Source organism: Branchiostoma belcheri, unplaced genomic scaffold (genome assembly GCF_001625305.1).
Source record: "Branchiostoma belcheri isolate BF01 breed outbred unplaced genomic scaffold, Haploidv18h27 scaffold35, whole genome shotgun sequence".
NCBI lineage: Eukaryota > Metazoa > Chordata > Leptocardii > Amphioxiformes > Branchiostomatidae > Branchiostoma > Branchiostoma belcheri.
This window is the reverse complement of record NW_017803965.1, coordinates 2,137,598-2,151,985: the sequence shown is the minus strand read 5'-3', so window position 1 is coordinate 2,151,985 and position 14,388 is coordinate 2,137,598. Positions and strand designations below refer to the sequence as shown.

Here is a 14,388-nt window from a genome sequence, read left to right as displayed (position 1 = left end):
TCAGTAACACCATTGCCCTGTCAGACCAGCTACTAGTAATTGATTTTCTGAATGCTGGGTAGTTCTGTGATTATGTTACAGTACATGTTCATTACATTTTATCCAGGCTTCTACCTATACATTGAAGCAAGTGGCCAGCAGTTCAATGACTCCGCCAGGCTCTTGAGCAAGTCCTTCACAGCCACCAATGCTGGGGTGTGTATGAAGTTCTGGTACCAGATGTATGGGTCCAGTGTGGGCCAGCTGAACATCTATGCCCGAACCCCTGGCATCCCAGATGCTATCATCTGGCGCATGCGAGGCAACAGGGGGCCACAGTGGAACTACGCACAAGTGCACATAACTGCAGATAGCCCCAATGAGGTGAGAATTCCTTTACTACTACATTCTTATTTTATTGTATTTTATCCAGATCAAGGATTTTTAGCAATGCTAACAGTTCATTGTCTTTGAAAGAAGATTACCCAAATGCAGTAAAATGTATGATACTCTTTCCTCTTTTGTCCATCCTCATTCTGTTTTGAATTTTCTTCTCCTTTTCATAAGTTTACTTACCTTTCTTTCTACCTGGTCTCAACACACCTAATAACCATAGGTGTCTCTCTAACTCTGTAGTACAATGGTCAGTACACGCTGCAGGTTGTGGTGGAGGCAACACGTGGCCAAACCTGGAGTGGGGACATCGCTGTGGACGATTTCAGCTTCAACATAGGAGATTGTCCAGCTACAGGTTAGGACAGTTGCTCATTACTTCAAATACATTCAACCTCAGGTAATACTCTTCAAGGTGATAAACATCAATGCAAGGATTGACTACATTTAGGGCCTGTTATTCCAACATCGGGTCAAATGTGCCAGAGAGTTTGTACTGCTCTATATCTTAGTTTTTTGCTGTTTCCTAGGGTAATATCAATGCAGATATTGTCACATATCTTCAGATATTGTCAAATATCTTTTCCCATGACAAAACATGAATATTCAAGACACAGCAACATTCTATTTTGCATTTTTTTCAGCACTGTGTGACTTTGAGAATGATCTCTGCGGCTACACCCAGGACCAGGCTGATGACTTTGACTGGACCTACCAATCTGGTGGCACAAGCACCTCACAGACCGGACCCAGTTATGATCACACCTATGGCACTCCTGCAGGTAAAGCAGTTCATCATACTTCACAAGGAACCTACTGTTTTGAGGGTGCCTCTTGAAACACCTCCATCTTCTGCAAAGATGACCGCCTGAGCAGATGGCATTGATGATGATAGGCTGAAGTGACAATTGATGTTGGCCAATGGGGAAGCTTAGTACATTGTAGCCTGATTTCCTTCCTATTCCAGCTCCAGTTTGCTCCTTTGATTGCTTGAAGCCTTCCCTGGCACCCATTGATAGAGAAAATAATACAGAACATAAGGACCTAACATTGTCATGGGGTTGGCAACCGGAGTATTTTGTAAAAAAGCAAACCAGAGTGATAGAATGGATATAGATTCCAGGCTAGAAACTTGGGCCAAACCCATAATCTTATGACAGACAGATCATTTTATAACTGACATTTTCATTTTGATGGTAATTTTGAGGAATTTCTTTTCTTCATCCCTACAAGGATTCTACATGTACACTGAGATGTCAGGGTTGAGTACTGGTGATCGAGCTCGCCTCTCCACCCAGGCCCACCCTGCCACAGTGGGCCAGTGCCTGCAGTTCTGGTATCACATGTACGGGACTGATATCGGGACCCTGAATGTGTACAAGAGTGAAGGGTCTGCCTTCCCCACTCTGCTGTGGAGCATTAGTGGACAGCAGATGAACCACTGGCATGTTGCACAAGCCACCATCCAGAGTTCGCGTGATTTCAGGGTACGGGTTACTCAGTTATATGTTCAACTTGTTAAGGCTGCATGCTACATGTATATAACATTGGGACGATTTAAAAAGTCATTTCTTTACAAAGCAAGTTGAATCATTGCTTCCCTATTGGGAATAAAAGCCATGAGTCAGAAACTGGAGGTGACACATGCCTTACGAGTGTGTTTAGTTTACATTCTCAGACTGATATTTTGTGGTGGTGCCACAAATTGAGTGCACCTCACATGGGCTGTTTCAATGCCATCCATAATTGTTAGAAATGTTAGATAATTGCACATATAGATTGAAGTAAATTACAATTTCCACAAGATCTTTAAATTAAAAAAAAAAAAATTTATACCAGGCCTATGACCACTCTTTTTGTAAAATATCACAGCAGTATTCTTTATTCCTTCAGCCAAAGTTCAACTGAAGAGTCCTGACTGATGAGTTTCTGGTATTACAGATAACATTTGAAGGTGTCCGTGGTACAAGTTTCCGTGGAGACATCGCCATTGATGACATACTGCTGCTGGACTCCGAATGTGACCCCCTGGGGTCATGTGACTTTGAGGGCAGCTCCTGTACGTGGAAGAACGAGGAGACACGGGACAACTTTGACTGGGAGCGCCAAACTGGAGGAACTGTGTCCGCAGACACCGGGCCGTCAGCTGATCACACACTGGGAACATCCTATGGTATTGCTCTACTTATTACATAAAAAATAGTGCACATGAAATGATGATGCAAATAGTACCTGCTAGATGGTGTTAGTTGTGCACAGGAGATGATGATGTAAGAATACATTGAACAATGGTTACGTACAGGAAGTTTTTATTTCCTATTTCAGAAGCAAGTAGTAGTGAGTTTTCTTTACCAGCTGATAAAAGATCATGATGCATGTAGATAATAAGGAAATAAGTACTATAAGGATACAGTGTCTTTACAGATGATTATTGTATCATAGGTTTGGTAATATTCTCTTCAAAAATAGGAGTGTGATTTAACATTTTAAAGAAATGTGAATGTGAATTCTTATGAAAGACATCTATCTGGTTTTTTTTTTGTTTCTTTTTCAAGGTACTTACCTGTACATAGAGACCTCTGTACCCCAGCAAGCTGGTGATATCGCGTGGATGACGTCTCCAGTGTTTGACAACAGCATGCCCCGCTGCATGAGCATGTGGTACCACATGAAGGTGCGTCTTGCTGCATGTAGCATTTATGTATATTTTCGCATGTAGCGGTTATGCAGCATTCTGCATGTAACGTTTAGGCAGTTTTTGGTATGCATATGTAGCATTTGGCAGCTGTCTGCAATTTGTAGCATTTCAGCAGCACGTTGCATGTATAGCATTTTTGCAGCTTTCGTTATGTGATGTAGTGTTTCTGCAGCTTTTTCCATGCACATTTATTTTACTTTAGCTGGACTAAATGTTTCTAACAGTACATAGAATTACTATTCACATCAGGCTTATTGCACCATCTGGCTATGAACTTTTGGGAAAAATGACAGCAAAGAGACTGGGAAAAATGACAGCAAAGAGACTGTATTTAACCGGTTTTGACTTTACTCATTATTTTCAAGAAGGAAACATTTGTGAAATGAAACTTTATGTGACATTTCTATTTCAGGGTCAGAACATTGGAGCCCTGCGTGTGTACATAAGGCCTACAGACGGGTCTGCCATGCAGCTCCAGTGGCAGAAGTCAGATGACATGGGAGACACCTGGAATCTGCTCTACATCACTCTCAAGAATGCACCAAGCAGCTACGATGTACGTCCCTTTTCTTTGTCAGCAAACTAGCTCCCACGAAGTGTGTGTGTGTGTGTGACTGTGTGTGTGTGTGTGTGTGTGTGTGTGTGTGTGTTTGTGTTTTCAGTCTACTAGTCAGTGCTCAAAGTATTAAGTACACAAACAAGTGGCATAAGGAATTAATAGGCTTGAGCTGGCACACACCTGTTCTCATCGTTAATTTTGTTGGATCTTTAACATGTTACATGTGTATTGTATACCTCTTTATAACTTGGAGATGACAGCTCAGGATGACAGGGTGATGAGAGCTCAAGTCAAAATACAGAAATGCAAAATGTAGATATGCAAACAGTCTGCCGGGACTGACTTGTGCTGACTTTCCCGAGGCTGGGCATTGAAATTTTGAATGTAACAGGAGAACTGTGTATAATTTACTGTAAACGTGTCTGTTAGCCAGGTAATACTAGTTATGTCAAGTACAATCAGATAAGGTTGTATTTTGGGCACTTCAACATCATTATCCTAACCATTTCCTACCAGGTTGTGCTGGAAGGTGTGGTTGGTGCTGGGCATAGTGGAGACATCGCTGTTGATGACATCAGCTTCCAGGACAATGTAGAATGTCCTCGTAAGTACATTTAACGTTTGATGCGGGTGTTCCAACCTGTGTGATAACTAGTGATATCACATGAGTTACTACATAAAAATGTCTTGAGAGCCAACAGATTATTTGGTGTGGCCTAAGGAAAGTTACTTGATTGCAAGTAGAAGATTGACTCACCTTGCTTCCATGTGCTTTCAGCCCAACCGACCAGTGCTCCCCCGTGTACTTTGACGTGTTCCTCCAGCGACAGTCAGTGGCCGCCGTGTGTTCCTCAGACTGCTGTGTGTGACTTCAACCAGGACTGCAAGGACAAGGATGACGAAATTACCTGTGGTAAGTTCTACCTTAGCACGAAGAATAGCTGTCACCCACGGGTGGGCAGCTAAGGGAGAGTTGTTCCTCAATAAATATCAATAAACCTCAATACTTTTAAAAATGGTCAGATTTCTTTAGAATTAGAAGAAAATTCAACATTGTATTGTGTTTTATCGTCTTATAGGTTATGATTGCACCTTTGAAAATAATGATGGCTGCCAGTGGAATGAGACCAGCACTGGAACATTTGCCTGGCGCAGACACCGTGGCTCCACTCCAGACTCCAACACTGGACCTCCGTATGACCACACCACACTTTCTGCACAAGGTAAACAGCATGCTAACTCAACTTTCGTCAGGATATATGACAAGATAAACCACAGAATCTAGGTTACAGAATCTAATGCTGCTTTGCTTTCCTAATGCCATCTGTCCATGGTGCTGATCTTGTTGTTACTGGGAACATTTTAAATGCAAACTGCAAGATCAGCACCATGGACAGATGCCATTGAGACAGCAAAATAGATTCTGCAACCTACATTCAAGAATTGTACTCCACAATTGTCATTGTAATGTTTCCCTGGGCCCTATGTGAAATCAGCAATTAATGTTGAAGAGGCCACCCAGGTTTTATTTAAGACAAAATTAATAAATAAAAGATTAAAAAAAAATACCCTGGTATGTAGTAGCTTAGATAAGCGTAGATAATGTACCTGCCTTTCTTACACACTACTTTTGTTTCTGTGACAGACTCTAATGCTGTATGTATTACAGGTTTCTACATGTATGTGGATGCCAGCAGTGGAAATGTATACAGCTATGCCACCTTGACCAGTCCCATGCTACAGCAGGCCAGTTCCACATGTGAGCTGACCTTCTGGTACCACATGTATGGCCAGGACATCGGGAGCCTACAGGTAATTTCAGATAACTCAAAATTGAACTCACTGCACGAGTTCTGGTATTAAGCATACCTTTAATAGAGCATGCGTAAAGTTCTGTTCTAATTCTTTCAGTCAATTAAATGGTATGCTTGAATATGGGCTTCCATGCAGTGAGAGTTTGGATTTTTAGTTTCATACAGCAGCTTTCAAACAATATGTGCAGATAATTTTTAAACTCATGGTATTAATTTTGAATTAGACTATAATAAAAGAATACAGTGATTTGATAGTTTTTAAGTTTGCAGGGAATTCAGTGGTAGGAAGGAAAAGTGTTCTAATTTTGTGCAATCACAGTCATTAAGCTACAGGTAATGCAAGACAGAGCATGTGTTTGCAGTGTAATGATCCTGTGGTGAGAGCTCATTGCAAAAACTGCAAACACAAATCCTCTGCAAACACTTACAGTTTACAATATTCAAGACCTGTAATCGGTCTACTACATGTATCTAGTTGCTGATAAAACTATCATCACCAGGTGGTGAGGCAGCAGGGCACTACCCAGGCTACCCTGTGGGAACTGTCAGGAGACCAGGGTAATGTGTGGCAGCAGGCTGTGGTCTCTGTAGGACGGGTCAACACACCATTCCAGGTAAGAATACTTTATTTCATACAAAAGTACAGAGATGACTGTATAATTTTAGTTCACTGTCTTTCCATAAAATTGATTTGATCGTAAAAAAACCCCAGAAAATATCAATGCCATAGAAATCTTGGTAATACCAATTTCCCATATATTGGTAGATTTACATGGTTTGAATTATATCTTCATCATTTTTGCCAGTTTAGCTGTCTCATTGCAAGCATCATAAAGGATATACACTTTGTACATCTCTGGTTGGATCCCTTGTCAGTGGTATTACAAATGTGTCTTGTTACCTACATTCCAGTTGCTTCTGCAAGCTCGACGTGGCTTCAATCACCTTGGTGACGTCGCCATCGATGATGTTATTTTCCAGGGATGCGCTCTTCCAGGTTAGTGGAGCTTCACTTGAGTTTTCATTTGCATATTTGGGAAATACCAATGCTCCAGTTACCTGCTCATTGCTGTCTTGCAATAAAACCGCTATATTTACACCAAGTAGCCTGGACAGCCTATAGCTTTACCATGGTATTGTGATGAGATTTTGGCAGCAAACTCCAACCAAATCTACAACTGTGCACCTCTGGAGTATCTGTGTGCCTCTGAATAAAGAACTATATTTTATATAAATATTGTTAATATGTATATTCTGTGCACTCTATGTTGTTAGTTCCAGTCAGTGGTGACTGTGGCAGTGGCCAGTACAAGTGTTCCCAGAGAGGAGCGTGTATTGACAACAACCGTGTGTGTGACTTCACTGACGACTGTGGGGACAACACTGATGAACAGACCTGTGGTGAGTACTCTTGTGCACTATTTCCTTTATTTCACTGGTTTGTCATATAAACAAGGCTGCTTGAAAAGCCTTAGCCAGATATATCTACTTGACTTTTAGCTTTATTCAAAACTGCCTAATGAAGAGCCCTACTCTACCCGATTTAGACGTCATGTACCATCTTTCAAACAACCCTGTACATTTCACACGAATTCCATGAATTTACTTACAAATTGATAGATTGTTAAACCCATACATGCCAGCCTTTCATCTTCATGCATACATTCTCTCCCTGATGAATGTGTTTTCTCCCAAAGATGCCTTCCCCGGCCGTTGTGATTTTGAGCTGGGCCTGTGTTCGTGGCAGCAGATGGCTCTAGACGAGGCTGACTGGACCCTACAGTCTGGTCCTACCACCACCACATCTACTGGCCCTGCTATAGACCACACCACCAACACTGCAACAGGTTTGTTTTCTTTAACCTTTAATATGCTAAGCTAAACCACTTGTGAATTAGCAAGTTGAAACTACATAGAGCTTCATTTTGACCTTCCTTTCTTGCAGACAGAATCCTTTTTAAAGGATAATAGAAGTTAAAATTGCATTTTTAGTGGCTTCAGTGCACTGGGATCGACCCAGCAATAAACCTTATGAAGATGACAGTCATAAAAATGTTGGTTCTTGTAAACAAGTGGTTCAATCATTCACCAACCAAAATTATATTACAAAATCCCTTAACCTTCTATCTGCTGCCTAATCTGGGAATGAATACAAGTTAGGTGCCTTAGTATGGTGAAGGTTAACCTGTCGAACTTTGTGTGTTTCCTTCCCCTCAGGCCAGTACCTGTACCTGGAGTCATCACGCCCTGCCAGCCCAGGTGATAGAGCACGTCTGGTCAGCCCAGTACTGCAGGTCTCATCCTCAGCTACTGCAACAGACACCTGCAAGGTACATGTGACTAATGCCGTGTACCTACATAATGTAAACCCACGTTCAGGTTTAGGTCCGGATTCAAGTCAAGAGGTTTAAGTTCAGGTCCAAACTTGTGAGAGTATCACCATTTACTTAGAGTCATAGTTGTAATGTCAGTTGTGATTGTTAATTGAGAAATATAATATTTCCCTAGATCTAGACGAATTGGTTTTCTTCCATTGCATAACCCTTTTTAGACTATTCAACAGATGAAATCTCAGTTCTGCTACTGTAACAGTAACTGTTTGGAAAAGATTAAGCCAACTTCTGTATAAGCATAAGGCACAGTGTAACTAATAAGGCTGTTACATTTTATCCCCTACTGAACTGTTCAACAGTTCAAAAGAGCTTTCCAGGGAACATTCAACATTTTCCAGTAAATGTTCACTCTTTGAAAGAAAACACCAACATTTCGTGTTTTCCTCAGCTTCGGTTCTACTACCACATGTACGGTGCAGACATCGGTGATCTGAACGTCTACACCAGGGTACAGGACGGAGGGCCTCTCACCAGAGTTTGGTCACTCTCAGGACAAGTCGGAGACTTCTTTGTAAGAACAGAAGTCGACCTGCAAAGTCCTACTGGACGATTCCAGGTAAGGTTTTATAGTTGTGAGAAACATATTTGAATGGAGAATTGTAGCAGTTGCTCATCATAGTAACACCATTTTGATTTTATTAACTAGCACTCAAAGGCCAAAGTTTGATTTTATTAACTAGCACTCAAAGGCCAAAAATACATACAAATTGGAAGATAACCTTCACTTGATTCTCTCACATATGTAGGTTCAACATCCTTACCCCTGTTCAATTTGTGGCTGTAACAGTACAAGGCTGCAATCTGTACTATATACCAGGTGTACGTATAGTGGGGACTTACCTGTATCTCTTCATGAACTGGCATTCAAACACACAACCTTATAATCCAGAAGCAGGATTACATATTGATTGGTATTACTGTCGGTGGTAGCATACATGTGTGTTGAATAAACTAAACTGCAGCATACATTTATATGTTGAATAAACTAATTTCAAGCCCTTCTTCTTGACCAATCAACTGTCATTGGTTACAGGTTATCATAGAGGGGACAGTAGGATCAGGCCCAGAGGGTGATATTGCTATTGATGACGTGTCCTTCTCAGACATGTGCCAGTCTGTCACAGGTATACTTACATACATTTCTTGATAACTGTAAATATGATCTCTTAGACTTTTGATGGGTAAAGATTACTGTATAAAGCCATCAAATTGTTAGGTATGTCCTTGGGTTGATTAAGTGCTAATGATGTCAACATGAAGAATCTGTGAAAAATGTTGAAACCTCTCAGTTTTTTTTTTTTTTTAAATGCTACTCTGTCATATTCCATACATTTGTAGTGGACAGCCTGTGAGCAGAACGTAATGTATTGGGCTTAGCACTGTGGCAGAAAGTGACCAAACATCCAATAAAATTGTGGAAAAAAAACAAGTTTCACGCAGGCACAATACATTCTGCCAACGTGCTCCAGTGTAAACACTGGCATAAGTATTAACAGTACACTGTGTTTCAAAATCTCTTGATACTTGTATGATACTAAGTAACTCTACAAGGAGGTACAATACGACCACACTGATTTTCCCTCCTTGTTACAGGTGTGCTGCCCCCAGGTACTACCCCCGTCCCCACCACTCCTACCCCACCCTGCCCAGCTGACCAGTTCAACTGTGGAGATGGCTCCTGCATCCCTACCACTCAGTACTGCGATGGTACAGCCCAGTGTGCAGATGGATCTGATGAAGCTACTTGTGGTCAGTTTCGCATTTAGTGCCTGGTCATTTATTTGTCGTACAATTGTCATGTGATATTGAAGCTTTCTTTCTGTTACACAACTAGAGTTGTCTCTTACCTGCTTATGCTCTAGGGGATTGTCATGCAATAGCAAACTGAGGGCATTCTGGGGATTATGAAAAAATTGAAAATTCATTTGTCTTGTTATGGAAAAGGTACAAAATTCACATCAAAATCATGCGATGGCCTAATAGTATGATTAATGTGACCACATCATTCCTTTGAAGAGTCTGTGTCATATGTTTTAGGCAGCCACAGATGAAATGGGTAGGAATGCAACACAAAAACAGAAACTAATGTCATTTCAGACATCAATAAATACGTTTTAACTTCAAACATTTACCTACCAAGTTGAACACAAATAAATGTTCATGATAATAATAATACATTTTAGTTGCTACTAGATGTCGTAATTACTAATTAGTAAGTAACTTAATGTAAATTTAGTGTTTTTGTTTATGTGTGTGTCAACTCTTTGTGAGCGTCCATTAACTAATCTAAACTTATTACTGTTCAATGTCAAGCTAACCCCATATTCCTCCCTCCAGGTGCCTGTACCTTTGAGACAGACCAGTGTGGTTATGTAGACACGAGCTTTGGGGCATACAACTGGCAGCTGTACCAGGCTAACACTCCAGCTGCAACTGGACCTGACATGGATCACACCAGCGGTGTTACAGGTCACTCTCTCAGTCAGCTTTTTTTCCGGTAGTTGGTCTATCCGCAGTGATACCGATTCATTTCATTGTAATTCCAACAGTGACTACACAATGTAACGTTCTACCTGAGTACCAAATATATTCTAATATTTGTTGTGACATGATCACTATTTCAGGCCACTACATGTCTGTGTCTGCTGTTGGAGGGAGTGTAGTCAACCTGGCAGTGCTGCAGAGCCCAACCTTACCTGCTGTAGGACCCAACTGTCAAGTCAAATTCTGGTCAGTACTTTTTATTTTAGTCCTTAGATTTATAGATACTTAGTCTATTTATTCAAAAGAACCTTTCATTATCATAATTTTCTTTTTTTTCCCAAGGACATCACCTTGTTCTTTCTAACAGTGTTATTTTTCTGAATTGCACAACAAGACTTAGAAATTTGATTGTCATATTTCAGCTTTAGAGTCAGCAGCTTCTTATAGGCGTGTGACATCGTTTTGAGAAGCTGGCTGGTTTTATCACATATGGCATCCATCATAAGTGTGTGATGTGTATTTACACGTAACTCAAGCCTTGTTTAGATTTTCTGGTACAGCCCCTACTGTACTGACAACGATACAAAATGTATGACATGCCCAGGTACTACATGACTGGTACCCATGACGGACGTCTGTCGGTGTATGTGAGCGGAGCTGACGGATCCATGAGTCAAATCTGGCAGGAGTCGCTGACAAGTAATCAGTGGAGGCAACAGATTGTGGGCATCGGCCGCCAGGACTATGGCTACAAGGTACCAATAACTGGGGACAATTTGACGTCTTTTTGTATCATAATTATGGCCACACCAATTTAGACATCTGTATGTGATTTGTGTATCTGTTCTTGTTTCTGTATTGTCCCTGTTTTTATATGGGCCTCTGGCCTGAAGCAAAGAATAAATAAGTAAATAAATAATCCAGTAAGCCTTACATGATATGATGTAAAAAAGAAGGTATTCAGTGTGTATTTGATTGCTCTTAATTTCAGTGCTAGATACCTCTATAGTATAATATATTTTTCATAAGTCATTTGTGTCTGATAAACTTTGTCTGAATTTCAGGTGGAGTTTGAGTACTTCCACTTCTTCCAGGGTGCTGTGGTAGCATTGGATGACATCACTTTCCAAAGCTGTGAACTTGGAGGTAATTAATAAATATGTCTTTGGACAAAGCTTTTTTTGTCTTTAGATGGATCAATGTACATGTATAACTTCCAATTTCCAGAAGTGGAACATACACATCACTGACAAGTAGTGGATGCTACTTGACATGACAGTTTTCATAATCAATCCAGTCGGTTAAGTAACAATTACCTTGTGTATCTTATTACCTAAATCAGGCTGAATGTCTTACCTTCTCCAACATTTCCCTGTCATGTTCCACAGACCAGAGACCATGTGGATTGGGAGAGTTCTTCTGTGTCCAGTCTGGAGACTGTGTGAACTGGACTAAGATCTGTGACTACGGACAGGACTGCAGGGATGGCAGTGATGAAGCTGACTGGGTTTGCAGTGAGTGTGTTTAGCTTATGTAGTGAATGAGTGAATTAGAGGTCAATTGATAGGGAACAAGGAAGGTTTGGGGAGTACAGGATAAAAAAAATGGGCTGATTTATAAGTATAAATTAATATATATACTTGTTTTAACTCATTGAGGAGAGGATGAAAAATAAGGCAGTTAAAATAGGTTTGGTAACCAGGCTACATATTTAAGGTATTCTCCTGGTTTAAAACTTGTTTCCCTCTCTCACTCTCTCTCTCTGAAGTGAAAAAACAACAAAACGACTTTCACACTGGATGTAAAATGTTGCTCAAGTCCAGCTGTATGCAACACTAGGGGCCTTATTTTTTCTGAGGCTCTTGAATTCCGTTGTTTGGATTTTTTTTTATTCTTTTTTTTTTTAAAGGTTTTTAATCGGAATGACGTTGTTTACAATGTAAAACAAAAGACATGACCTTGTGAACTCTTGTTGCAGCCTCGGCCGCCTACCCCTACGAGAGATGTGACATGGAGACAGACATCTGCTCCTGGACTCAGGAACTGGACGATGACTTTGACTGGGACCGCAGGAGTGGCAGCACCTCCTCCTTCTCCACAGGCCCTGCTGTCGACCACACTACTGGGGATACCTCAGGTGGGGTCTTGGTTTAACCTTCAGCCTGCTAAGGTAGATATTTGGCAACAAAGTTGTATTGATTATGAGGTTAGGCTGCAGGAAGAAGGTTAAAACCTGCATCACATGCCTTCAACTGAATCCGTTCATGGCCAGATCGAATATCACCGAATTTCTAATTTGCCAGAGCATCAACATATTTTCACCTAAATATCTACTCACAGTTATCTGCACTATCTGTTTCATACAAAGATGAAATGGCAGAATTTGCTGATGGCTAAGAGGTCACCAAATTTCTAAATTGCCAGAGCAAAGAACACATTTTGTCACCTGAAAATCTACCGTGTTACCATAGCAGGAGCTGTTTCTATCATGATATCTATAGTGTTTAGCAACTGTTAACTTAGTTGGATTTAGTTAGTTGCAGATGTCTAGTGTTTGATCAAAGTTAACCTTTGATTAAGTTTTGATGTGCACCATTTCTGGCACAGGCTATTACATCTATATCGAGGCGTCCAGTCCCAGACAGCCTGGGGATGTGGCCAGAATCAGTAGTCCAGTCTTCCTGCCCACAACAGTCCTGCCCACTACTCAGGGCGCTCCAACCATCCCACCTGGATGTCAGGTCAGACTTCTGTATAATATAAGTCCTCTGTTTGTGTGCCATAGTGTGAAAACTACATGTTTAAAGCTTAGATCTAGATCTACCTACATGTATTTAAAAACTTGCAACCAACCTGGTGCAGCTACCGCATTTATGGTTGTACCATAGATTTTGTATTCTTTAAATTAAAAGTATTTTGTATTGACAATAAAAGAGTCTAACATTTTTGTTTACATTTGATGTCAAGACAGGACTTTCTGGGGGGAAATGGGAAGGGAAATATATTAATGTACTTCAAAATTTATGTTTCTTCAGAAATGTTGCCTTTTTAGCTAGAAAATTTTGTATTTAAAATACTTGAAAGAATCTGCTATCAATTCTTTTGTTGTCCAGACAGCACCTTATATCTAAATTTGCTCCTGTTTATATGTTGCCTTTTAGCTTACAATTTTGTCTGGTCTTGCCAACAGATGCGTTTCTGGTACCACATGTACGGACGGAACATTGACACACTGAACGTGTACATGAGAACCCAGATCAACGGGCCACTGACCAACCTGTGGTCTACCACAGGAGAGCAGGGCGATGAATGGTGGCTGGCTTATATAGACATCACCAGTGATGCCAACTTCCAGGTACTAATTCTTATCAAACTAGGAAAAACCTCTCAATGAGTTTTTTGTTGATTATACCTGCACACTCCCTATTTGGGTATATCATTTACCTTATGCAGTATTTCCTATGCTTATCGCTAGGTGGCGCACGTGTACAAAGCTCTAATCGCAAAGCATCACGGGATATCATGACGTAATGACATTGTTCGCCGCCATTTTCCTTGTGCGTTCGCAGAGGGGTGCACGTTCGTTTCCCTACTCCTTATTTTTCGGATTTTCTTTCGGCGTTAGGCCCAAAAAGAAGGATAAAACGAAGTCTTGTGCCCACGAGGGCGATTCAGGTAGCCTTTCGGAGGACCAGACGGGTCGTAACGGCAAGAGAAGCGGCCTGTTTCCCAACGCTAGTCAGGAAAAATTCCTGGCCGTGGAAAAGACAGGCGTGTCTGCACAAGCCTCCGGACAGGAGGAAGAGGAGTCGGGTGAACGAAAAGTCCCCGCTCCTACAGCTGGAGGTTCGGAGGAAAAAGAGAAGAACTCCAACCTCATTCCGCCGTTTGGGAGCGAAATGCCCCTTCGGCGTTGGCACCGGGAACATCCGCCACTTGGGAGCGAAATGCCCCTTCGGCGTTGGCACCGGGAACATCGGTCAAGGAAGGAGACGGCGCGGAGCTGCCGCCGCCCCGGCCTAAATTTCCTCCGGACTCGGAGGAGTTGGGCTCCCCGACCGTGCCGAA

General features: G+C 41.4%; 1 protein-coding gene across 1 annotated transcript in view; it reads left to right on the top strand.

The window, feature by feature from the left end:
- Positions 1 to 14,388, top strand: part of LOC109475762 (MAM and LDL-receptor class A domain-containing protein 1-like) — an 87,152-nt gene that overhangs the window by 53,227 nt on the left and 19,537 nt on the right. The window contains exons 100-126 of the mRNA XM_019776522.1: positions 107 to 363; positions 616 to 730; positions 1,017 to 1,154; positions 1,606 to 1,859; positions 2,314 to 2,545; positions 2,928 to 3,046; positions 3,483 to 3,626; positions 4,146 to 4,233; positions 4,408 to 4,542; positions 4,709 to 4,852; positions 5,299 to 5,441; positions 5,944 to 6,057; positions 6,356 to 6,440; positions 6,719 to 6,844; positions 7,141 to 7,290; positions 7,661 to 7,773; positions 8,225 to 8,392; positions 8,870 to 8,960; positions 9,430 to 9,585; positions 10,174 to 10,305; positions 10,461 to 10,566; positions 10,925 to 11,075; positions 11,385 to 11,466; positions 11,709 to 11,834; positions 12,299 to 12,457; positions 12,928 to 13,061; positions 13,511 to 13,675. Coding sequence (XP_019632081.1) covers positions 107 to 363; positions 616 to 730; positions 1,017 to 1,154; positions 1,606 to 1,859; positions 2,314 to 2,545; positions 2,928 to 3,046; positions 3,483 to 3,626; positions 4,146 to 4,233; positions 4,408 to 4,542; positions 4,709 to 4,852; positions 5,299 to 5,441; positions 5,944 to 6,057; positions 6,356 to 6,440; positions 6,719 to 6,844; positions 7,141 to 7,290; positions 7,661 to 7,773; positions 8,225 to 8,392; positions 8,870 to 8,960; positions 9,430 to 9,585; positions 10,174 to 10,305; positions 10,461 to 10,566; positions 10,925 to 11,075; positions 11,385 to 11,466; positions 11,709 to 11,834; positions 12,299 to 12,457; positions 12,928 to 13,061; positions 13,511 to 13,675 — 3,827 coding nt within the window. The remainder of the gene's footprint in view (positions 1 to 106; positions 364 to 615; positions 731 to 1,016; positions 1,155 to 1,605; positions 1,860 to 2,313; positions 2,546 to 2,927; positions 3,047 to 3,482; positions 3,627 to 4,145; positions 4,234 to 4,407; positions 4,543 to 4,708; positions 4,853 to 5,298; positions 5,442 to 5,943; positions 6,058 to 6,355; positions 6,441 to 6,718; positions 6,845 to 7,140; positions 7,291 to 7,660; positions 7,774 to 8,224; positions 8,393 to 8,869; positions 8,961 to 9,429; positions 9,586 to 10,173; positions 10,306 to 10,460; positions 10,567 to 10,924; positions 11,076 to 11,384; positions 11,467 to 11,708; positions 11,835 to 12,298; positions 12,458 to 12,927; positions 13,062 to 13,510; positions 13,676 to 14,388) is intronic.